General features: G+C 53.2%; 1 protein-coding gene across 2 annotated transcripts in view; it reads right to left on the reverse strand.

The window, feature by feature from the left end:
- Positions 1-24,087, reverse strand: part of TRIP10 (thyroid hormone receptor interactor 10) — a 74,551-nt gene that overhangs the window by 33,498 nt on the left and 16,966 nt on the right. For both annotated transcript variants that reach the window (XM_084610291.1, XM_084610290.1), the window contains exon 2: positions 1,796-1,911. In XM_084610291.1, the coding sequence (XP_084466417.1) occupies positions 1,796-1,911 (116 nt within the window). The remainder of the gene's footprint in view (positions 1-1,795; positions 1,912-24,087) is intronic.

A 24,087-nucleotide genomic window follows, 5' to 3' on the forward strand; every position in this document is an offset into this window, starting at 1 on the left:
GGCAGAGAGGTTATTGTCCCTCTATCTGGCACTAGTGCGACCACTGCTGGAATCCTGCATCCAGTTCTGGTGCCCATAATTCAAGGAGGATGGGGAGAGGTCAAAGAAGAGCCACGAGAATGAGGAAAGGGTTAGAAAACCTGCCTGATAGCGAGAGACTCCAGGAACGCCAATTTCTTTGCGTAACAAAGACGGTTAAGCGGTGACTTGATCACTGTCTATACGTACCTACCTGGGGGACAAATCTTTTATAAGGGGCTCTTCAATCTAGCAGCAAAAGGTCTAACACGGTCCAATGACTGGGAGCTGAAGCTAGACCAATTCTGACTGGAAATAAGGCATACATTTTTTAACAGGGAGAGTCACTGAACACTGGAACAACCTGCCAATGGCCATGGTGGATCCTCCATCACTGAGGTTTTAAATTTAGGTTGGATCTTTTTCTAAAAGCTCTGCTCTAGGAATTATTTGGGGGCAGTTATCCAGGAGGTCAGACCAGATGATCACAGTGGTCCCGTCTGGCCTGGGAATCTGTAAATGTGGGCAGGAGGCGGAGGGCAGCCTACCCTGCCACTGCCCCATGCCATGCGCCAGTTTCTCCTGATGCCCATCACCAGGGTATCTGGGAGGCAGCGAGCATATCTGCTTTGGAGCTAGGCAGAAGACGGTCTCCGGGGCAGTCCACAGCAGATTCACCAACAACTCCCCCCGAACCAAGGGCCAGAGCATAAAGCAAGGAGTCACTGGTAAAATCCAGCCAGCAACCCGGGAAGGAGTCAAACAAACTTGGACAGCAGGTCCCAAATCTCCCCCCCAATTCGTCTGTATTCCAGGCTGGAAGCGCCAAGGGGCTGGCTGCCCTGCTGGCAGAGCAGCAGCTTTTGGGAGGGGAAGAGGTGGAAAATTAACTAGGAAACATTGAGTTGCACCTAGTTAACCCTTTGCTCCCTGCTAGGCCAGGCCAAGCAGGGATCTTGGAGCACAATGCAGATAATATGGCAGACATGACGCATGGGAGTGGTGGGGGGGCATGCAGGGTCATGTGCCTCCTCCCCCCATTTGCTCTTTGGCTTGTACTGAGCATGCTCAGTAACACTACTGAAGCCAGGAGCCCTCACTCTGCCACCGCCCCCCTCGCCCCCACCGACTATCGGCAGGTATGAGTGGTCTCTGCCACAAGGCATGGACAGGTCAGGGATGGGGGAGAGACAAGGGAAGGACAGAGCTGTGAGTGGGGCCTGGGATCCGGCCATCCTGCCAGCCAGTTCCCTGCACGACTTTGGGCAAATCCCTTCTACTGCCTTTGCCTCAATTTCCATTTCACAGATGGGGAAATGGAGGCACAGAGGGTCTATCTACACTGCAACGAGCCCCAGCCGTGGGACTATAAGATCGCAGTACAGACGTTTGGGCTCAGGCTCTGGGACCCACGTTACACAGCTCAGGCTCCAGCCCGAGCATCAACACTGAAAATGTTTAGCCCCGCATCTCAAGTCAGCTGACACGGGCCAACCCCGTGGGCGTTTTACTGCATTGTAAACATATCCAGAGAGAGGAGACTGTTTGCTCCAAAGGTACCAAAGGAGGAGCTGAAGAGAAAGAACCCAGGAGTCCTGGAACCTGGCTCCATCCTCTAACCACTAGACCCCATTCCCCTCCAAATGCAGGGAATGCGACCCAGGAATCCTGCCCGGCCCTAGTTCTGGAAGGGACTGTGACTAAAATCCAGGTGCCCTGACCACTAGGCCCTTGTGCCTTAAGCAGCAGTTCTGGCCTTTGTCCCCTGCCCTCCTACCTGAGCTGCTTGGCGTAGGCCTGCTCGATCTCCGTCCGCTCCTTCACGAACTTCACGTACTTCTCCATCAGATCCAGCCCCCACTGGGTGTGACGCTCTATGTCGTCAAACTGGTCCTGAGGGGGAAGAGAGGTGGGAGGTGTCACCGCACAGCTGGAAACAATACAGCGTCCTTCCTATGCCCAACCGCCCACTCTGATGCCCCCACCCCGAACGCTGGGCTCAAACCGCAGCGTTCCCCACCCCACCCCTCGCAGAACCCCGGGTTCAATTCCCAGCTGTGCCAGCTCGCACCCGTGGCAACCCACCCCTCTTCCACCCCAAACACAGGGCTCAATCTCCTGTGGTCACACAAACACCCCCCCAGCCCATGCCCACTAATCTCAGACCACCCCCCACCTCCTCAGTACCGTTCCTCACCCCTTGTGGCCTCTCTTGATCCTACAGACTGGGCCCCAGACTTGGGCCCCAGGAAAACACAATGGTAGGAGTCCCTAGTGCTCCCCCCATACACCCCCCCCACTCCCACCCCTCTCCACATCCCTGTCCCCACACCACCTCCCCCAGATCACCAGCCCTGACCCCCAACCTCCCCTCCTCCCCACTGATCCCAGCTCCCCTGCATCCCCACACCTTCCCCTTCAGGCCCTCATCCTCCCTAATCCCCAAGGCCTCCCCTAAGATCCTCAGTCCCAATTCCTGCCCTCCCAGAGGCTGGGAAAGGAGCCCAAGTGCAGCAGCTCGCCTTCTGCAGGCAGTGGAGGAAAGGCCTGCGTTCCCGTGGGCCCCCCCACGGGCTCGCCTCGCTGGCCGGCAGCCAGGCCCATTCAGAGCTTGGAGGAGAACGACGCCAGGGCGGGGGGGGGGGTGTTTATAAACCCAGCCACACAATGCGGCCTTGTTTACAAGAGCAGCTTTTGCCAGGGCTCAGGCAGGTTTCACATGGAGACCAGATTCCCCTACCCAACGGCTCTTCTGGGCAAGGGAGAAATCCCTGGCACCGGACCCGTGCCCTTCCCACCCCGATGCCAGAGCCACCCACCAACCCAGCTGCAGCCCAGTCAAAATGCATCCTTACCCCCGCCTGGCCTCCAGCCCCTGTCACAGTGCCAGTCGTCCACCCCCAGCCCCCTCTGTCCCTTCTCCATGCCACCTTGGCACCATGGGTGCAACCCTCCCCCGCTGCAGGTGGGCAGCGCCTCTCAGGCATGGTCTGCAATGGGATTTTAGCCACTGGTGCCTCTGTGCAAACGGGTACACCCCCTCCCCGCCCACCCCAACCTGGGGCAAAAACTGCACTGTCGCTAACAGGGTTTTCGGCCTCAGAGTTATATTAGTCGTAAGGCATTAAAGTCAACTCAACCCAGACACTCAGTAGTATGAAAAGGATAAAACCCTCATGCTCCAGAGCCAGATGTCAGGTGGAAAACATCCCCATGGGGGAAAACGTGCCTCTAACGGCCACCCACAGAGTTTCTTGCACCATCCTCTGAAGCACTGGATGCTGGCCCCCGTCAGAGATGGGATGCCGGACTAGACGGGCTCCCTGTTCTGATCTGGTGTGGCAAATTCATATGAAGACACATTCCCTGACCTACGCCCCTTCATTTCTCTCTCCAGTGCTCTGTGTATGATGGCAGTGCCTCGAGGCTCAAACCAGGCCCCATTGCACTAGGTGCTGCAGAGACACAGTCCCTGCCCTGAAGACACAGGCAGAACAAGAACTGCCGGGCGTGTGCATTAACTATTATAAAAAAAGGGATATAAAACCTCAGGCTTAAAGCAATCTCTGTTAGTAATTGGCACAAGACTTCACAGGAGCCTGAATTAGGAGACCTATGGGTGTCAGCTAACATTAGACACACTATCTAGATTCACACACTGAAAGGCCAGAAGGAACCACCATGATCTACTGAGCCTAACCTTCTGCATAACACAGACCAGGACGAAATAGACCCAGAAAGGGTGGAAGAGGAACACAGCATCTGGGGCACGATTTTCAGAAACCATTAGTGGTTTGGGTCCCAGCTAGGGCCCACCTTAACGCTGTGTTGGCTCAGTTCTCGGGACCCTGATCCTCAGAGGGCAGGTGCTCGGAATTGTGACCCACGTCTCTTTAAGGAGCCTCAGATCATGCACTTGGTGGCTTCTCCAAACACTTGAAGCCGTTTAGAAAGAGAAACCCGGGCTTGATCTAAAGGTATACTCTCTAGCTCAACCACCAGATGTGGGCTGGAGGCAGGATTCTCTGGGTTATAAAACAGGTCAGGTTCATCCAGCGTTTCTCAGCCCTTTCAGCTTGGCAGCTCCTTATTCAACATCAAACATTCACGGCAAATGTCCCTGCTGGGTCCTGGGCATAAAGCCAGCCTTGGAGACGCAGCTCACAACACACTGCTTTTGGGCTGCCAAAGCCACCCCACAAGGCTGGGGGCCTTGCTCCCCCCCAGGAGCCAGCACTGGGACCCCAGCAAGTTACCGTCAGCCCCCCTCCCCTCGCCCATGGGGAAGAGCACACTTTCCCTGCTGTCCCAGCACTCAGCAGGGCATCTCTCCCCTGCTCCCGTCCTTATACAAATAAAGAGACCAGACTGGGACTCAGGAGATCTTAGTTCACTTCCCAGGTCTGTGTCACACTCCACGTGACATCAAGAACCTCTCTGTCTATTTCGTTATTACCATAGTGTCTCAAAGCTCCAGTCATGAACCAGGACCCCACTGCACCAGGCGCTGCACAAACAGAATAAAAAAGATGGCCCCTGCCCCAAGGATCTTACAATCCAAAGAGAAAAGAAAAAGATGGCAGCTGGATATGGACAGACATACTTAGCCCTCCATAGCACAAGGAAACAGACTATATTGGTCAGCCTGTCTCCCTCTCTCTGCAGTCTGTGCAGTGCCCAGCTGTCTTGGTGCAACTCAAACAACATGGAAAGATTTTGTTCAAAATATTAGATGCGAGATTCCAAGCAAAAATAAAGGTGGAGGGGAGAGGTTTAAAACACGGCTCGTTAGTGAGGAGAGCTCAGCAAACAGGTAGGAGCAGGGAGAAAGGAAAAGTCATGACTTGGACTAGAAATAAAGTGAAACGGACCCATTTTAGGCCCGGATCTCTCTCAAGAAGATTTGCTCTGCTGCAACTAGATCGATAGGGGCTACAGGAGTGCAAAGCAAGAGGGTATTTAGAGAAAGAACTACGCCACTTTTTAAACCCACATCCTATGTTTGGCTGCCGTCTCTGGCAGACTAAATCCAATCCACCTTGCATGAAGGAGAAAGATCAGTACTGAGGGATATTTGAAATACTTTGCAAGGCACCTAACGAGCTCCTTCCATCAAAGGCTCTCTAAGCCCCTTGGAAACTTTGCAGTAACCCTCCCAGCAATTTGTTAAGTAGGGAGCTATCCATGTGTAAGATGGGGGGCGGGGTGGGAGCGAATGACCCACAAGGAGGAAGTGAACTTGCCTTAGGGGAAGTTCTGTTGCCTGTTATACAAGAGGTCAGACTAGATGATCACAAGGGAATGTTGGAGTCTCTGAATTTACAGGTTTCAGAGTAACAGCCGTGTTAGTCTGTATTCGCAAAAAGAAAAGGAGGACTTGTGGCACCTTAGAGACTAACCAATTTATTTGAGCATAAGCTTTCGTGAGCTACAGCTCACTTCATCGGAAGTGATGAAGTGAGCTGTAGCTCACGAAAGCTCATGCTCAAATAAATTGGTTAGTCTCTAAGGTGCCACAAGTACTCCTTTTCTTTTTTCTGAATCTACAGTTAGTGAGGGCCCACAGGGCAGAAGTGGCGGAGCTGGGAGGTGGGAGGTGGGAGGTGGAAAGAACCCAGGAGTCCTGCACTTCCACCCCAAAATCATCCTTCTCCCCGTCCCCAAGCAAATGAGGATTAACGAGACAGGCTGAGATTTCAGGCCTGCACTCTTTGAAGCTTAAGTAATGGACCATTCTCCCTAGCGGAGTTGTCAGAGAGGAAGGCTGGCACCGTGGTTAGGGTACTAGTCTAGATCTTGGGAGATCCAGGTGTAAGGCCCTGCTCTTCCACAGAGACCTCGGGAGAGTCACTTAACTTCTCTGTTCCTCAGGTCCCTAAAAAGGAGATAGCCTCGTGAGGTAGCACATCACTAATGAGAGGATAAACAGACATTGTGAAGTGCTCAGCTACTAGTGACGACGTGGGCCAGAGACGTGCAATAAATGGTTCCGTTTGCGGAGTCCTGACAGGATGTGACTAGAACAGTCAATTCCCAGAGTCAGGGCACGTCTTCACTAGACAACAAGGCGGCCTCAGAACACGACCTCGGAGTCTCCTTAATGAGCACAATGTCAAACTAATACTTTGCAGATCGTGTAGATGGGGGAGCGAGCCGGGTTTAACATCCAGTCAGCTAGTCAGGATGGACTAAGAGAGCTCACCCCAGCCAGCTGACGCAATGTTAAACCCAGCTTGCGCCCGTCCACACAGGAGCGTTTTAATGTCCTGCTAGTTAACATGACTCTTCGAGGTTACAGTCTAACACTGCCTGGGGAACCCACAAGGTCATGGGCCACCGCGCTGTTCAGAGCGGGGGGAAAGTGACTCCTATTGCTTGAAGGGTTTAAGGCCCCCATAAAAAGAAACTTCACTGATCTAATCACCTCTGTAACCCCCCTCTCCCCCAAATGAGACAAGAAAAGCCGAGCCAGCCACAGAGGGGAAGACAGGACTGCCTGTGACAGAATAGGGTGTGGCTTTAGGGGCCTCACCTCGCATAGCTCAGAGCAGGCAGGGAATGGGGCCATTCAGATAACGGACACCACGCCTGTCACCTGAGGATCTCAAATGCTTTGCAGAACGTCCAGCAGCATCCCTGGGAGGGATTTTTAAAAGTTTTTAGAAGGGGGGAAACAGGCACAGAAGGGACTGTCACCTGATCGAATAGTGAGTTACTGGCAGAGACAGGAATAGAACCCAGGAGTCCTGACTTTTCACTAGACCCCACCCCATGCTCTAGCCACTGGACTCCACTCCCTCCCCACAGCTAGGGATAGAACCCAGGAGTCCAGGCACCTGGGATCCTGTTCTAACCATTAAGCCAAAGTCCGTCCCACAGATGGAAACAGAACGAAGTTCAGACGCCCTCCTCCCCCCCCCCCTCGTGCCCCTCCCAGAGCCAGGAATAGAACCCAAGAGTCCCGACTCCCAGCCTGCCTTGCACTAGTCATTCGACCCCGCTCCATCTCTGGTGGTAACTGCTGTGCAGCAACACTGAGGGGCATGTTCGCAACCAGAGTTACAGGGGAAGTTGAAGTAGAAGATTTACCCAAGATAAAGCCATTATATTAGGGCTAGTCTCCACTGGACCGTGTAGTCGGGGCACAGCGCTGGGAAAGAGCAAAAAACCCACCTCCTTGAGGGGTGTAGCTCCCAGCACAGGGCACTGTCTACATTAGCACTTTACAGCGCTGAAACTTGCTGCACTCGGGGGGTGGGGGGGGCGCGTTTTCTCAGACCCCTGAGCAAGAAAGTTGCAGGGCTGTAAAGTGCTAGTGTAGACAAACCCTTAGTTTCTCCTGTAGCGAGCACAAATTTTATGTATTTATTTTAAAACAGACATTTGACACAGGATTGTCAGAACCTGGGAGTCCTGGCTCCCAGCCCCTCTGCTGCTCTAACCACTAGACTCTACTCCCCTCCCAGGGCCAGGTATAGAACCCAGGAATCCTGGCTCCCAGACACACCATGATCTCACTCCCCACTTTCTGAATACAATCCAGGTATCAACTCCCCATCTTCACTGCTCTACTCAGAGCACACTGCCCCTCCCAAAGCTGGGAACAGAACCCAGGAGTCCCAGACCCCCACACCGCCATCTAGGAGGCTGTCCTTCCCTAAGGAATCAGCCAGGAACCCTTCCCCAGTGACAGTGACACGCTCGCCCTTTCGAGTGGAGTTGGCCCGTTTGCCATCGGACTAGGGCCTTGGCACCAGGGCCCTGAAGCTCTCAGCACCACGCACAGGCTTCCCCAGCTGGCGCCAAGCGTGACTCACCAGCTCCCCTGCCTTCCTGCCGTGCGTCGCAGTTGATTGTACTTAGATGCCAAAGAGCTACATGCCAGGTTAGATCAGCCTGGGGGCGGAGGCACCCGAGTGTGAAGGGGAAGGCAGCTCTGTATCACCGGCATAAAAAGCCACAGGACGCTGGTTCTCAGTTACCTTGACCTTAATGGACCGTCCCTCTGCACCATAAAAGGGCCTTAGTTAAGGCAGCAAATCTTCCCCATGCAAGGGGCACCGAGCTGACACCTGGGTTCAGTAGTCAGCACACCATGTACTGGGCATAGCACGGTGCCTACTCTCTGCTCCCACCGGCTGTGGCCTTGGCTCCAGCTCCCATCCATACAGTGTGACCAGATGTCCCGAGTTTAGAGGGACAGTCCCGATATTCGGGGCTTTTTCTTACAGAGGAGCCCCCAACTACCCCCCAACCCCTGTCCTGAGTCTTCACACTTTCTATCTGGTCAGCCTACATCCACACCAGCACAAGCGATTATATATCAGGCTGGGGCTGCCAGAGCAGCTAGGATTCAACTTCCTTGTGTTAGGCAGGGTTGTGAAGGAGTCCAAAAAGCTCAGGTTCTAAGGCCACCCTCCTCAGGTCTGATCTGGTACAAACACAGGCCACACGACTTGCCTGGATCCCTTCCTCTTTGAACTGAAGCAGATCTTTTAGGAAAAAAAAGCATCCAATCTCGATTTAAAAATTGCCAGCGATGGAGAATTCACCACAGCTGTTGGTAAGTTGTTCCCATAGTTAATCACACGCATCGATGAAAGTTTACAACATATTTCTACCCTGAATTTGTCTAGCTTCAACTTCCAGCCATTGGATCACGTTAGACCTTCCCCTGCTTGACTCAGGAGTCCTCTGTTATCAAGTTTCTGTTCCCCATGTGGGTACTTATAGATCAAGTCACCCCTTAACCTTCTCTCTGCTAATCTGAGTAAATTGAGCTCCCCAAGTCCCTATTTGCCAATCCTTTAAATCTTTCTCATGACTTCTCTGACTCCTTCCAATATCTTGACATCCTTCTTGAATTGTGGCCACCAGAACTGGACACAGTATTTCAGCAGCGGTCGCACCACTGCCAAATTCAGATGTATAACCTCTGCTCTAGATTCCCGTTTACACATCCCAGGATCGCATTAGCCCTTTTGGCTACAGCGCCACACTGGTAGCTCAGGATCAGCTGATTATCCACCATAACCCCCTGATCTTTTTCAGTCACTGCTTCTCAGGAGCGAGTCCCCCCACCCTGTAAGCATGGCCGACATCCCTTGTTCCTAGTTAGTGTCACATCACAGTTAGTCTGACGGATCTATTTTCCATAAACTCATGTTGATTAGCATTAGTTACCTGCCTTTAATTCTTTATTATCTTGAGTCCCAAATCAGCTGTTCCATTATTTACCCTGGGATCAACATCAGTCATCCTGTTTAGCCTTTTAAAATATTCTTCAAATAGACCCTTTCATCCAGACTTATAGATCTTCCACAATGATCAAAGAGTTATTGGGGGAAGGGGGCGGAACAATGCAAATGGTTCAGGGAGCTCCTCGCCTAGCTCTTTTATAACTGTTGGGTGCAAAAATACTCAAGGAAGGTTGACTTTGCACAGAATCTAGTACAATAGGGTTCTGGTTAACGCCTGGGGTTTCCAGCACTACTGTACCCATGGCTCTTCTATGGTGCCTTCCACCCATAACCGCAAAGCACTTTACAAAAGGTGGCACATCACCCTCCCTCCCATTTCACAGATGGGGAAACTGAGGGACAGAGACACAAGCTCAAGGGCTCACACAGAAAGCAGAGTCGGAAACAGAACCCAAGCCACCTGCCTCCCTGACTGGTGCCCGATCTGCAGACAAGACCTAGAAGTTTAGCCCAGCGTTCCACGTAACTCTGGGCCTGACCCCAGCTGTATTAGCATGGGAGGGTGGAGAATGAGGTCAGAGTGCCAGGACTGCCCTCCCCAACCCTCCAATAAGCCCTCCAGCAACTGAGACAGGGTGCAGTCATATCTTTTATTGGACCAACTTCTATGGGTGAAAGACAAGCTCTCGAGTTAACATGCAAGCCACTAAAGGTACATCTACACTGCAGTTAGACGCCAGCCGACTTGGGCTAGAGCCCAGGCTCTAGGACCCTGAGAGGAGGGAGGGTCCCAGCGCTCTGGCCCGAGGCCAAAACATCTACATTGCAATTAAACAGCCCCTTAGCCTGAGCGCAAGTCAGCTGGCAGGGGCCAGCATGGGTTTTTAACTGCAGTGTAGACAGACCTGGTCAGCGCAGCCTGGAACGGATGCTGCAGCACAAACAATGCGCCAGATTCTGCTCCCATTCACGCCATCATAAAACGTGATTGCAGGCAAGAGGAGTCACTCCGGATCTACGCTGGCAAGCAGAGATCAGGACGTGGCCTGTAGCCAGTTCCGGGATTGGAGCCTCCTTCCCGAGCAGCGGACCTCATGTGACCTGCAGCCGTTCCAGATGCCTGGTTCCATGGCTCTCGCTGAGCCTTTCCCCAGCCAGGAGGGTTACGATCTAAGCTGCAAACTATTTATCCTAGGGACTCCCACTCCAGCCAAGTCTGCCCCACCCAGGAAACAATGACCCCCGCCCGGGCAGAGTTAACTTCTTGAGTGACAGAGCCGTGTCCCCCTTGAAAGACCCCCATCGTGACAGCGGCACTGATCCCGGCAGATGGCTGAAATCAGCCCAGATTTCCACCCCCGTCCGTTATCTGATGAGAGACAGATGGCAGCAGATTGGGTTGGAGGAGAGAGGCTTCCCAGTGGCCCCACTTTCAGGCATCGGTGCCCAAAACCAAGAGCAACATAAAGCACATCAGGAAATCTGGCTCAGGACAGGGGCCTGGCATGTGTATCAGAACAGAGCAGCCCAGCTGGGAGCTAAGGTGACAGACGCCGATAGATGAAACACCCTAGAAGATCAGTCTTCTTACTGACCCAAAACGACCAGCCCATAGAGCGTGTACAAAAGTCTTGCAACAGGCGCCTATGAAACTTCTGAGACTGCTTTTAAAGTTTGGGGGTCTTTTTCCATTTAATTCCTGGATTCCAAGCCTTTGCCGTCAAGTTCTGAAGGTTTCCCCCACAGCCCTGAAGGTTAGAAACTTAGAGACCGTCACATTCACATGACTCCAGAAGCCTCTGCCTTTAAGAAAAAAACAGCCATCGAACGGCATGAGAGGCGTCAATAGGTGGCGAAAGAGGGCAAGTTCCCCTTAATGCACAACCCTCACCCAACTCATGACATCTGCTTACAGAGAACTAGCCTCCATCCCACCAGGGGGATGGGGGGGGGGGGGTCAGATTAAAGGATGTTCTCTGCTGTGGGTTTCCCCAATCCGACTGGGGAGTGTCCCAAGTGACCCTATTATTTCCAGCAAGAGGCCAGGATCTTATTGATCTCACTTTTCTCTTGCCCTTGGTATCCAGCCAAGATTCAGTTCCAGGTTACACACTAAGGTAAGGCCTTTACTATTAGCGGTTACAGATTGAGATCGGGCCCCCATTGGGCTAGGTGCTACACGGTCAGTCCCTGCCCTGGAAAGAGGAGACAAGTCCTGAGAGGTGAATGACTTGCCCCAGGTCACACCAGATGGCAGAGCGAAGTCTGCTGATTACCAGTCCAGTGCCCTACTCCTGGACCACCCTAAGCACTGAGGAAGGAAGATGACCCTCCCTGCACAGACTCCTTTGCGCTAAAGTAGTAACTCCATTAGCAGGCAGCAGCAGTAGGCTGTTATCTTTCAGAAGGCTGGCCACCAGAGGGAGACATGATTGGGTGTATTAATACCACCTAGCCTTACATACAGCCCCGTTCATCCACAGATCTCAAAACACTTGGGGCCAGTATCATTATCCCCATGTTATAGACAGGGAAACTGAGGCACGATGAGGGGAATGACTTGCCCAAGGACACCCGGCAGGCCAGTGGCAGAACCAGGAAGAGAACTCACATCTCCCAAGTTCCAGTCTTGTGCTCTGTTCACTGGGACACACTGCTCCTTGCTTAGCCAAGCTGGTTAGTTCTTACCCTCTGATCCCCCGCATCCAATAGGATGCATCCTCATGTTCCTAGTTGCAATGCTACGTCTTGCCATGCTGCAGAGACACATCTCAGCTTTCCTGATGGGTGGGGTGGGGGGAGGAGAAGAGAGAAGGAACAGGACTGTGAATTTGAAGGAAAGGAGTACTTGTGGCACCTTAGAGACTAACCAATTTAGCTGAGATTTGGGGGGCGTGTCATAAATATAAAGGGAAGGAAGGGTAAACCCCTTTGAAATCCTTCCTGGCCAGGGGAAAGCTCCTCTCACCTGTAAAGGGTTAAGAAGCTAAAGGTAACCTCGCTGGCACCTGACCAAAATGACCAATGAGGAGACAAGATACTTTCAAAAGCTGGGAGGAGGGAGAGAAACAAAGGGTCTGTGTGTCTGTCTGTATTCTGTCTTTGCCGGGGATAGACCAGGAATGGAGTCTTAGAACTTTTAGTAAGTAACCTAGCTAGGTACGTGTTAGATTATGATTTCTTTAAATGGCTGAGAAAAGAACTGTGCTGAATAGAATAACTATTTCTGTCTGTGTATCTTTTTTGTAACTTAAGGTTTTTGCCTAGAGGGGTTCTCTATGTTTTTGAATCTAATTACCCTGTAAGATATCTACCATCCTGATTTTACAGGGGGGATTTCTTTATTTCTATTTACTTCTATTTTTATTAAAAGTCTTCTTGTAAGAAACTGAATGCTTTTTCATTGTTCTCAGATCCAAGGGTTTGGGTCTGTGGTCACCTATGCAAATTGGTGAGGCTTTTTATCCAACATTTCCCAGGAAAGGGGGGGTGCAAGTGTTGGGAGGATTGTTCATTGTTCTTAAGATCCAAGGGTCTGGGTCTGTAGTCACCTAGGCAAATTGGTGAGGCTTTTTACCAAACCTTGTCCAGGAAGTGGGGTGCAAGGTTTTGGGAAGTATTTTGGGGGGAAGGACGCGTCCAAACAGCTCTTCCCTAGTAACCAGTATTAGTTTGGTGGTGGTAGCGGCCAGTCCAAGGACAACGGGTGGAATATTTTGTGGTTAGTCTCTAAGGTGCCACAAGTCCTCCTTTTCTTTTTGCGAATACAGACTAACACGGCTGTTACTCTGAAACCTGAATTTGAAGGGCAATTCACGGTTAAGTACCAGGCCTGTAGGACAGGAATGATGGAGCCTTCTCTCCTGGGAGCTCCCTCGATAAACAGCCAAGACACCCTCGCAAAGGATGGAGCTAGAAGCTGAGTTGATCACATCTATGCTGCACCTAGAGCTACCCAGCCCCAAACTCCTGTCCCCAGCGGCACTGGGCCAGGATGAGTTTTCCAAGAGCCAGCATTCTCCTGCCTGGTGGTCCCGGCCCAGAGTCAGGATTTGGAGGTGGATGTTCCCCAAGGTACACAGTACGCTCCGAACAGGAGCCACGTGAGTGCAAGAGACACCCGCCACCGCAGACGACAGAGAAACGGAGTCAACATGTCTTATATGGCCCCTGTTGACTGTTCTGACCTGGCCGCTCTGCAGGAAACATAACGGGTAAAGGCAGGCAGACCTCCTGCCTTCCAGCCCCAGCAAGCTCAGTAATCAGACGCCAAAGCCAGATACTACAAACCCACCTGGCCTTTGCTACCGAGTGATACCGACGCCGCCAGTTTTGAAACAGGCTTGGAGGGGAGATATGCTGCCGAGGACAGACAGAGGCCTCCTAGAGCCAGGAAGCTGGAGGTTGGCTCGCTCAGATCAGCTGAGGTTCGGCTGTAATAGACAGAGACTTGCTCTCCAACCGCAATCCTCCCGGAGCACGGACCCTCCGAGGGCTGTCATGGAAGGAAATGCCAATCCACCCACGGACTTCGGTGTCTTTCAGTGAGACGGGGGTGGTGGGGGAGGAATGTAACTCAGGGAGGTTTGTTGCAGGAGGAGTTTCCAGAGTCCGAAAGAAAAGCTACCCGCAGGAAGACAAGTCCTGGAGTTGGATGGAGAAGGGCCACAGGTCGAGAGAGATGGAGCCTATCAGACAAGGCCCATTTTGCCATGCAGTGGAAACACAGAGGTTCTCTCGGCCAGCTCTTCGGTTAGGATCTGGAGCAGCACAGGAGACATGCGGACGGCCAGGATTCCTGGGGCTAAAGGGGCGTTGTGCTGCAGGGAGCAGGGCTCAGGAGAGGGCGCTCTCCCTTTACATTCAGTGCGGACCTCAGTGCAGCGCTAGGGAGCAGGGTGGGTGCTCATTAGGGGCAGCTCTCCTCCCCTCGCAATCCGTGCGGACCCCAGTGCTCCACTAGGAGGCCCTGTGCTGCAGGGGGGCTCAGTAGGGGGACTCCCAAGTCCTGGGCTCAGATCATTTTCCCCCAGGACATTCTTCACTTCCCATCCTGAATGGGGTGGATATTAAACAGTCGCTGTGCCCCACTCCAGAGCCAGCTACGTCTCAGTGCCAGGTGAACGATCCCCGCACAAACAACTGCCATGTGCCACCCCAGAGGCAACTGCACCCCAATGCTGGGAGCAAGGAGAAGATGGTTCCGTGGTTCGGGCATTAATATGGGACTCAGAAGACCTGCCACAGACTTCTTGTGGGACCTTGGGCATGTTGCTTATCTCCATTTTATGGCTGAGGAATTAATACCGCTGCCTTCTCTCAGAAGGTGTGTGAAAGGCACTGCTTAGGAATAGGGCATTCAAAATTGAGAGGCACTCTGATACTGTGGTAATGAGAGCCGTATCAGACATAGAACGGCCCATGCTCCACCCCAGAGCCTGCTGCATCTCTGTGCCAAGCAAGTGCACAATCCTCATGCCCCACCCCAGAGGCGGCAGCCTCTCACGGGTGGCCTTAGCTATCCCTGTGTAGCTTGTGAAGTACTTTGGTCCCTTCAAATCTATGAATCCTGTCGAATGGCATTGTGATTATCTAGTGTGGCTCCCTGTAAAATACAGGCCATAAAACTTCCCCAGAAAAATTCCTAGGGCAGATCATCTTGAAAAACTTCCAATCTTGATTTAAAAATTCCCAGTGCTGGAGAATCCATCACGACCCTGGTACAGAGGCAGATAAGGAGGGTGTGGGGGGCCATCCCTACCCCTTCTGGCTGCAGTCCCCCCCACCTCCTGGAGCACCGGGTGGGCGGAGCCAGGTTGGAGTGCAGGGGCTTCCATTTTTCCAGGGGGCCCCCCCAACTGGCTAGGTCCTGTGCCCACGGGCCCTGTTGGCTCAGTGGCTAATCTGCCACTGCCCTTATAAATTGTTCCTGTGGTTAATTACTCTCGCCATTAGAAACATTTGCCTTTTGTCCAGTCTGAATTTGTCAAGCTTCAACCTCCAGCCATTGGACCGTATTACACCTTACACAAATGTTTATTCTGCCAACGACCTGCAGCATGCGGGTACGGAGCAATCCCTGCCTTCGCGATTCCCTTTTCACTTGCCCAGTGATCAAATCCATAGCTACTGGCGTCGAGATGCAGCTGGCTCTGGAGTGGAGCACTGCTATGGCGTAACTCCACCACCATTCAAGATAGGCAGCTACCACCACCACCCTACCTGCTTCAACCCTCTAAGAAGCAGTGCCCCAAGACAGCAGCTCCCCCTCTGCTGACTGGGTCAGGCAAAGAGTTCTCCCCCGCACCCCACATAGCTGGATCCAGACTCCTGCAGCCATTCACCAGCTGGGGGAACACACAGAAGGGAGTATCACAACAGACTCCCTGGGGATCTTCTGGTTGTCAGCTTCCCACAGCAAGGTGTGTGTGCGCGCGGTGGGGGGGGTGGGGGGGGCTGGAGGGGGAAGGGTGGTAGGGAGTCTCCGAGCAACTGCGCCCAAGGATCCAGCTTGTTGGCTCACAGAGGGTTCATTCCTCCCTAGCCCCCAGCTAGCGCTTCTGGAGTTCACATTAGGGCAGAACGCTGTGGCTGGCTTTTCCTGGCTCAGGGCGAAGGGGAGAGGAGCAGAAGCAGCAAACAGGAGTGTCTCCGTGTTTTGCAGAGGGCAGTCTGGAGATTGGGGGGGGTTGTCAGCAAGGGAGTCATGGAAAAGAGATTTACCATCCCTTCTACCAGGGCCCTGCCCCTATTTTAGGGCCAGGTAGCATATGGCACAGAGCCACTAGCGAATCTGGGAAGCAGTTTAGCCTAGCAGTTAGAGCAAAGGGAGCTGGGAACAGAACCACGGAATCCCAAGTTATTCGCACACCCTGCCTACATGCACGACCTCACAGCTCTACACACTGGACCACACTCCCCTCCCAGGGCCAGGAGGAGAATCTGATCCACACACGCTCTGCTCCAGACCCCACTCTTGCCCATCACTGGAAACACAAGCCAGGGATGTTGCCTAGTGGTTAGAGCAGCAAGGCTGGGACTCAGGACTCCTGGGTTCTACTTCTGGGGTCTAGTGATTAAAGCAGGGGGGGCTGGGAGCCAAGACTCCTGGGTTCTATTCCCAGCTCTGGGAAGGGAGTGGGTTCTAATGGTTGGGGGGAGGGAGGGGCTGGGAACCAGGACTCCTGGGTTCTATACCTGGCTTGGGGAGTCGGGTCTGGGGTGGCAGAGCCAGCATGAAGGACTCCTAGTTCTCTTCCCAGCTCCGGGAAAGGAGTGGAGTCTAGTGGTTAGAGCAGGGGCTGCTCATCAGGACTCCTGGGTTCTATTCCTATGACTCTCTGTGGGACCTTGGGGCTGGGGGTAGGAACAACCTCAGCATCCCCCTCTAAAGTGGGGGTAACCAGGGGCGCTGGAACTAGGGGTGCAGCAGCACCCCCTGACTTGAAGTAGCAACAACAAAATACATGGTTTCCGCTTTAAGTACTTGCAAGATACAAATTGCTCCAGCACCCCTGGGGGGCAACTCCTATGGCAGGGGTGGGGGGCAGAGGGTTAGCTAATAAGTGTTCTTTGAGATCTTCCAATGATAGGCAGCAGAGCAGGATAACACACGAGCTAAGAGACTCATCGGCGCGATGAAGTTTTAATAACTCTCCCCAATACACACCCCCCCAGAGCAGCCCAGCACTGCCAATGCTCCCCACTCGCTGCTTCACCTCACCACCCTCAGCCACGTGACCATTATTTGACTATTCAAACCAGACGACCCCCACGTCGGCCTATTTGCCTATTCAGAGGAAGCTGCAGCCTCATTCCCAGGCAACGCCTTTGGTGCGGCATGGAAGATCAGGCAGAGAGACTGGTAGAGCCAGCCCCACCAGGTGGAGGATCAGCAGGGCCGCGGTTAACGCTGTTAAAAGGGCAACGGTTGAGTGTCTGTGAGAGAGAGAAAGAACGAGAGACAGGACTAGTTAGAGGACTAGGGCCTGCTTTTTCATCGATCCCAAGGCCACTGTGATCCTCTGGTCTGATCTCCTGCAGAACACAGGCAGAGACCTGCCCCCAAACAATCCCTGTTTGAACAAGAGCAGATCCTTCGGAAGCAAGCCAGTCTTGATTTTCAAATTGCCAGCGAGGAGGCCCAATGGTAAATGACCCTTGCTCTTAAAGATGCACACCTTCGCTACGGGCCGAGTTTGTCTAGCTGCAACATCCAGCTGTTGGATCTGGTCATCGCCCATCCCTTGCCCGCCCCCCCCCCCCAGCTCTGCTCTTCACAAGCAGAAAGAGACCATGCACATTTCATGATTTAGCTGCATCCCCCCCCCCCCCCACACACACACACACACACTGTTCTAAGCAAAATAAACAGACCAAGTCCCTTCTCAGGACTTATCCACATGGAGAAACTGACTGGAATAGCTCCCCATTTGCACACACTACTCCAGAACAAAAAGCCACTTGACTGCAGTTCTTCCCCTCCCATTTATTCTGCCCTTCTCTGCCACAAATGCACAAGAGAGTCAGCACAAAGTCACTAGCTCGCCCTCTGCAGCTGGTACCCCTGCCCTCTCCTCCCCATGAATAGAACCCAGGAGTCCTGCCTACCAGCCCCCCAGTTTAACCCACTACCACCACAGCTGGGAATAGATCCCAAGTGGTCCCAACTCCCACCCACCCTGCTCTAACCCTACTCCCCTCCCTAACTGAAAGGGCCGACTCCTTGTCCACCCTGCTCTAGCTGATAGACTGCACTGCCATTTGGCCAGGATGGAGAGTTACAGAGAGGGCACAATTAGAGGGAACAATTCTCTGACCAGCGGTAACGGATGCAAATTTAGTATACAATGCCAGAAACATCTCACGCAAGTGGGAGACCTCCCACCCCATGGTAGGCAATGGTGGGAGTAGACCAGAGAACACAGGAAACCTGCAAGTTGGTACCACGTTGGACTAAGATCCCAGCTGATCACAGAAGCTAAAGAGGGTCAGGCTGGGTCTGTGCTCGGATGGATGACAGACACCTGAAAGGGTATTAGTGACACCCACTGTGTGTTTAAATAGCCCCAGCGGACAGATAATTCTGTCCAAATTCCATCTCAGGTGACTCATTCTGCTGCCTTAAACCTCCCCCTAGGTACAAAAATCGCCGGAGCAGACTTCAGGTTTTAGCTGCCGAATACGAGTCGGTCTAGAGCGCCCCGATGCAAGAGAACTGGATCATTATCCAGCAGCACTGCCCTGACCCGGCTCCAGCCACGGCACAGACTGCCACCCAGGATTACCGCTAGGAGACGGTCTAGCCCATGGGCAGCGCTCCCGCTGCTGGCACTGGGCTCCTTGGACTGCCGGTCACAAAATCAGTTTGCAATTCACAAGGAGTCTGCAGAGATCTCCGCTGGAATCCAGGGTCTAGGGTTCTGGGAGCGGAACACAGCCCCCGTTTTTAGAAACTAGGTGCAAGTTGTTGTTTTTTTAAACAGCGAGGGTGATGAGCCACAGAAAAAGCCTGCCTATTGCCGGAGTAGATTCTCCATCCCCTGAAGTCTTTCAATCAAGGTGGGGTATTTTGGTTAAAAAGCAGCAACAGCTCAAACAGAAGTTACTGGTTTGATACAGAAATCATCGATCCCCAGCCTGGGCTATGCCGATGTCAGGCCATAAATGTCCCTTCTGGCTTTCAAATATATCAATCACCAGCAAAACGTGTGGGCTTCATGGCAAACTCCCCAGAGCCCAACCCACCGCGAGCGAGAGCAGAGAATTTTCCACATCAGCAGGCTGCAGGTTATTAGGTGTATTACGGTAGCATTTAAAGGCCCCCAGCTGAGGTCTTGTCTACATGGGGAAGTTGCACAAATTTACCTTAATTCAGTTCTTAAGCAGATCTCCTTTGACTGGTGCAAACCCCAGCGTGCATGTTCCCATTTTGGTTTTACTCAAGTAGATTCAGACTTTTTTTGGTTGAGCACAATTCAGCTGGGAACAGGATTAAACTAAATGGAGAAAAAAGCATCCAAATGGGAGTTCGCACCCGTTTTAACTACATCGGTTTAGAGTCTCACCTTCGTTAAATTGGTGCAACTTTCTCGTGTAGACAAACCCAGAGATTTGTCTCCACCTCCCCCATGCAGGGGTGCTGAAACAATGTGTATAGCAGGGTGCTAAGAGCCATTGAAGCAAGCGGTCAGCACTGTATATGACGGAAACCACTTCAAGCCAAGGGGATTCTGCCACACCCCCAGCACCCGTGTCTCCACCATGCTGGGTGCACAGACAGTGCAAGGCAGTCCCTGCCCCACAAAGGAAGGACTGTGATCCCCATGTTAGAACTGAGGAAGTACAGCCCCGGAGAGGACATGATGGGCCCAAGGTCATACAGGAGTTAGTGGCAGAGTCAGGAACTGAACCGAGACCTCCCAAGCCCCGTCCACTAACCACAAGGCCACCCTCTCTCTTTGATGAGGTTACACCACTGGCCTTTGACAGGGGTCTCTGCAAAAAAAACAAAACATCCTCCTGGAGAGTCTAGTGATTTTTGCAGCAGCCGATCAACTTTTCGCCCTGCCCTCTGGGCGGAAGGGGCTGTGGACTCTTTACAAGTTGATTTACCGCTGGCCTGTCAGACCTGGAGTCTGGAGTCCTCCTGATAACAGATCAGGTAATAAGGTACAACTCCCACCCACCCCCATCCACACACCAGTGAGTCGCTGCCCTATCCTGGGGGGCAATACAGGGGGAGCAGGAGTGGAAGGGGAATTCTGTCTCCAAGAATCATTCTGTTCTTGTTGAGATCTGCAGTGGGGGTTGGGGGCGAGGCACCCCACACATGGAGTGAGCTGTGGAGTCTCAGCACAGTTCATAGCACACACAAATGGGGTGTGATTGTCCAAGACTTGCTGCAATCAGCTGGGCTGAATCCGAGCTAGGAAGAAGAGCGAATGGGCTTTGTGTCTCATCCCTGACCTCCACCCCCAAACTAGCGAGCTCCCGCCCCCATATAATCACAGCCAGGTCTCCGTCACCAGCCCCTTCCCATCTCCAATTTCCCAGCCAGCCAGCCAGCCAGCCCCCCCCCCCCCCCAGCCCAGCTCTTCCACGAGCCACTCCCAGGGTTTATGCAACCAGTACAGTGGCATGCCAGCTCGACAAAGAGCTGCGAAGCCCATTGTGCAAAATCGAGAGCCAGCTCCAAACCCCAGTGCCATGGAGGGGCATGCATGCTAAAAGTGCCCCTGCAGCCCAGCCCAGCCAGGGAGATCCACAGCTCAAGTGACCCCCCCCAGTCTCCCGATCAGCAAGAGGGGAGCCTGGGGGAACTCCAATCTGGATAAACAGAGCCGGAATTCTAATGAGGCCACGAGGAGTGAGTCACTCCCGTTCAGAGCCAGAGAGCTGCATTGTTCGAGCTAATCAGCTCAGCAAACCCGTGGCTGGTTTCTGGACTGTCTGCCCCAGCCCTGAGACGCGAGCCAGCCTGCAGCAACGAGCGCCCAGTTTGACAAACAGCAGCTGGACGGCGTGGGGAGATCACACAGCGAGTCGCACGGAGCCGGGAATCGGGGTCTCAGCCGGGCACCTTATTACAGCAGTGCCTACCCGAGAGCAGGGGCCTATTGAGCCAGGTGCTGTCTGTACCCCAGCTCTCTGGGGCAGATTGTCTCTTGCTTACAGTCTTAGTTGACAAGAAAGTCCAGGGATGAGAGCAGGGAGGTCGGCAGTCAGGACTCCTGGGTTCCACTCCCAGCTCTGGGAGGCAAGTGGGATCTAGTGGGGTCGAGTAACGAGGTCTGGGAGTCAGCGGGTAGAGAACAGAAGAAGGTAAAGAGGTTACACAACTTGCTGGCGGCTGGGGCACGTGTCGGCGTCCGGATGCTCCTCTGCGAGAGGGATAAGCTAGAGGACGAGCGAGAATATCGGTAACCCACTGCTGCTCTCGAGTTTCAGTGCCCTGTATTTATACACAGCCTTGTCGATCGCCAGGCTTAGCACCTTCCAGCCAAGGACACCGAGTGCAAGTACAAACGCATTCAAAGCTGGGAGGGGGAATGGTCAAGTGCCATTTTAATGACTCCAAAACTGGGGGACGCAGAAGAGAAGTGACTTGCCTAAGGTCACCCAGCAGGTCAGTTGCAGAGCCACGAATAGAATCCAGGAGTCCTGACGCCCAGCCCCCTCCCCCAACCTACTAGACCTCACTACCTTCCTAGAGCCAGCAGTAGGACCAGGAGTCCTGACTCCCACTACCCCCACCAGACCCCCCTTCCCCTCCCAGAGGTGGGGGGCACAACGCAGGCATCCTGACTCCTGAGCATAGGACCATCTTCGCCACCCCTGCAATAGGGAGTCTACCAGCGGCAATCTCCGGCCGGCTCGCGAGTTTAAGCGGCATGTTTCACTCCAGGTGTCGTCCTTCCCTCGCCCTGCTTGGTTTCAGAGGACCCCCCCACCCTTCGGGGTGGGGGTGCGGTCTCAACGTCCTGCTGTCTCTCTTCCCCAGCAGAGCAGGAATAAACACAGGCAGGAAGTGGAAATAAAGTCCAGATGTGGGACCTGCAGAAATGCCTGCTGCATCCCGGTTCTTTTCTCTTTAATCCCCTGCCCCCTCCCCCCCCATTAGGGTGGGGCTCGAAGGGCTCAGAGGCAGGAAGGCTTGGATTGGAGAGAGAGCACCCCGGCAGCAGCGGTGGAAGAAAGAGGCAGAATTGTCCTGTCTCCTGTACCCCTCCACAATGATGCTTAGAGAGGAAATTCAGCCCCCAGGCCACACTGATTAGAAACACGATTTATAATCATCTGTCACAACTCCGGGTGGGGGAGAGGGGGCGGATGATGAGGAGAGACTGATAGGAGTCAGCTGGTACTGAAGTTCCTGAAGCAGATCCAGGCTGGCTCAGATGAGAAGAGACCAGATCAGGCCTAGCGGCTAAAACAGGTGACAGGGGAGACTGGGAGCATCAGCACCAGGTCCTGCATGCCCCAGTCAGTCGGGCTTTGTACAAGTCCTTTCCCTGCTCGGTGCCTCTGTTTCCCACCCACTCCTCTCATCCTACGGATGGGGGAGATCAAATTATGAGGCTTGCTCACTAACATTTGTCTAGGGAAGCTCTAGTCTGAAAGCGACAGGGAGATGCACAAGCTCCATCACCGTGAGGTGCTTAAACAAGACCAAGTATTCAAACAGTCTCGCTCTGAGCAGGGGCAGCAAGAGTGGCCTGGTGGTTAAAGCAGTGGGCTGGGTCTCAAGAGATCTGGTTTCAGTTCTTGGCTCCAAACGCCACCATGAGCAAGTCACTGCCTCGCTCTATTCCTCAGTTTCCCCACTGCAAAAGGGGGACGATCCTTCCTGCTCTCTGGGGCAGGGACTGTCACTTGCTAGATGTACATACAGCACCCAGCACACTGGGGTGAAATTATCCGGGGGGTCAGATAAGATGATCATCATGGTCCCTTGTAGCCTGAAAATCCACTAGTCTCAGTTGGGGTCTCCAGGTGCTACAAATAAGGCAGCGGGCTGGGCCCTGGAAGATGTAGGTTCAATTCCTAGCTCTCCCACTCATTCTGTGCCTCAGTTTCCCCATTGGCAACTATTAGCACTGTCCATTTCCCTACCTTGCAGGGGTGTTTGGTGATGCAACAGCAATGGGGAGGGACAAACGAATCTAGCTAGAGGCCCTGATAGTTCTTTCCTTCCATGATCCCTCTGCTTCTACAGCAAAACACGTCTATTTGAAAACTCTGCTGGGATTCCTGCCCAATTCCTTTCAGCTGCTCGACCTGTTTGTGTCCTAAAAATAGCCCATGACAGAGTCTGCTTCTCCTGGCCTCTGCAGAGCAGTGCCTCACACACACACACACACACACACTTTTTTGCTCCTAACAAACAGGCCCTTGCTCACTGCAAACAGGTGGCGGAGGATGGAACAAAGAGGGCAGATAATGCTCTGATCTCCCCTGACAAACTGTTTTCCAAGGCAGGAGACCCAGTTCCAGGGCTCTTTCGAGGAAAGGCCAGTGGAATGGAAACCTAGGTCTCGGATCCCACCCCTCCTGTGTCCTACGATCTCCTCCCACACGATGTGGCTGGGAACCGGAACCCTGAGCGCAGACAAACTCACTAGCGGAGGCACAAATGTATCAAGATCATTTATTCCCATGGTTGGGATCTAATTCTGTGACTGTTCCACCCCCCTCCACGCACAGCGGATCTGTAGCAGATCAGGCATCCTTGGAGTTAATAAGGACGACTTTGTGGTTTAGGCTTGGGAAGCAGGACTCCTGGGTTCTCTTCCCAGCGTTTTTTTTTTTGGGGTGGGGGGATGGGAACAGAATCCAGCAGTCCTGACTCCCAGACCTGCTGCTCTAACCAGTCGGAGTCAGGACTTTTGACTTCTATATTACACAGGTAAGTCTGCTGAATTGGGAATGTTAAACAAGTCACCTCCCTGTTCTGGGCCTCAGTTTCTCCTCCCATCCTTTGTCTATTTAGACTGAGCTTTCGGGGGCAAGGACTGTTCCTCACTCGGTGTCTGTGCAGCACCATGGGCCCCTGATCCCAGGTGTGGCCTCCAATCAACACAGATAATAAATCTCTCCCCAGGATCAATTCTAAGGTCCACTCATGGCAAACTGTGGACCCCACCAGGCTGAGTAAGTGACTGCTTGCATGCCCCTTGACCGGCCCCCCTCCCAAACACACCCACATCCCACCATCCTGCACCCAGGACCAATGGTTTCTGCATAGCTTGGGCCCACAAACTCTTACAGGCATTGTTATCTTTCCAGATAAAGTCTTTGTTACACAGCAAAGATCGCTAGGCCTCACAATAGACAGGGCAATTCGGGCCATTGTATTGGGAGTTGGTTA

This window comes from Lepidochelys olivacea (assembly GCF_965140295.1).
Source record: "Lepidochelys olivacea isolate rLepOli2 genome assembly, chromosome: 20".
NCBI classification, from domain to species: Eukaryota; Metazoa; Chordata; order Testudines; family Cheloniidae; genus Lepidochelys; species Lepidochelys olivacea.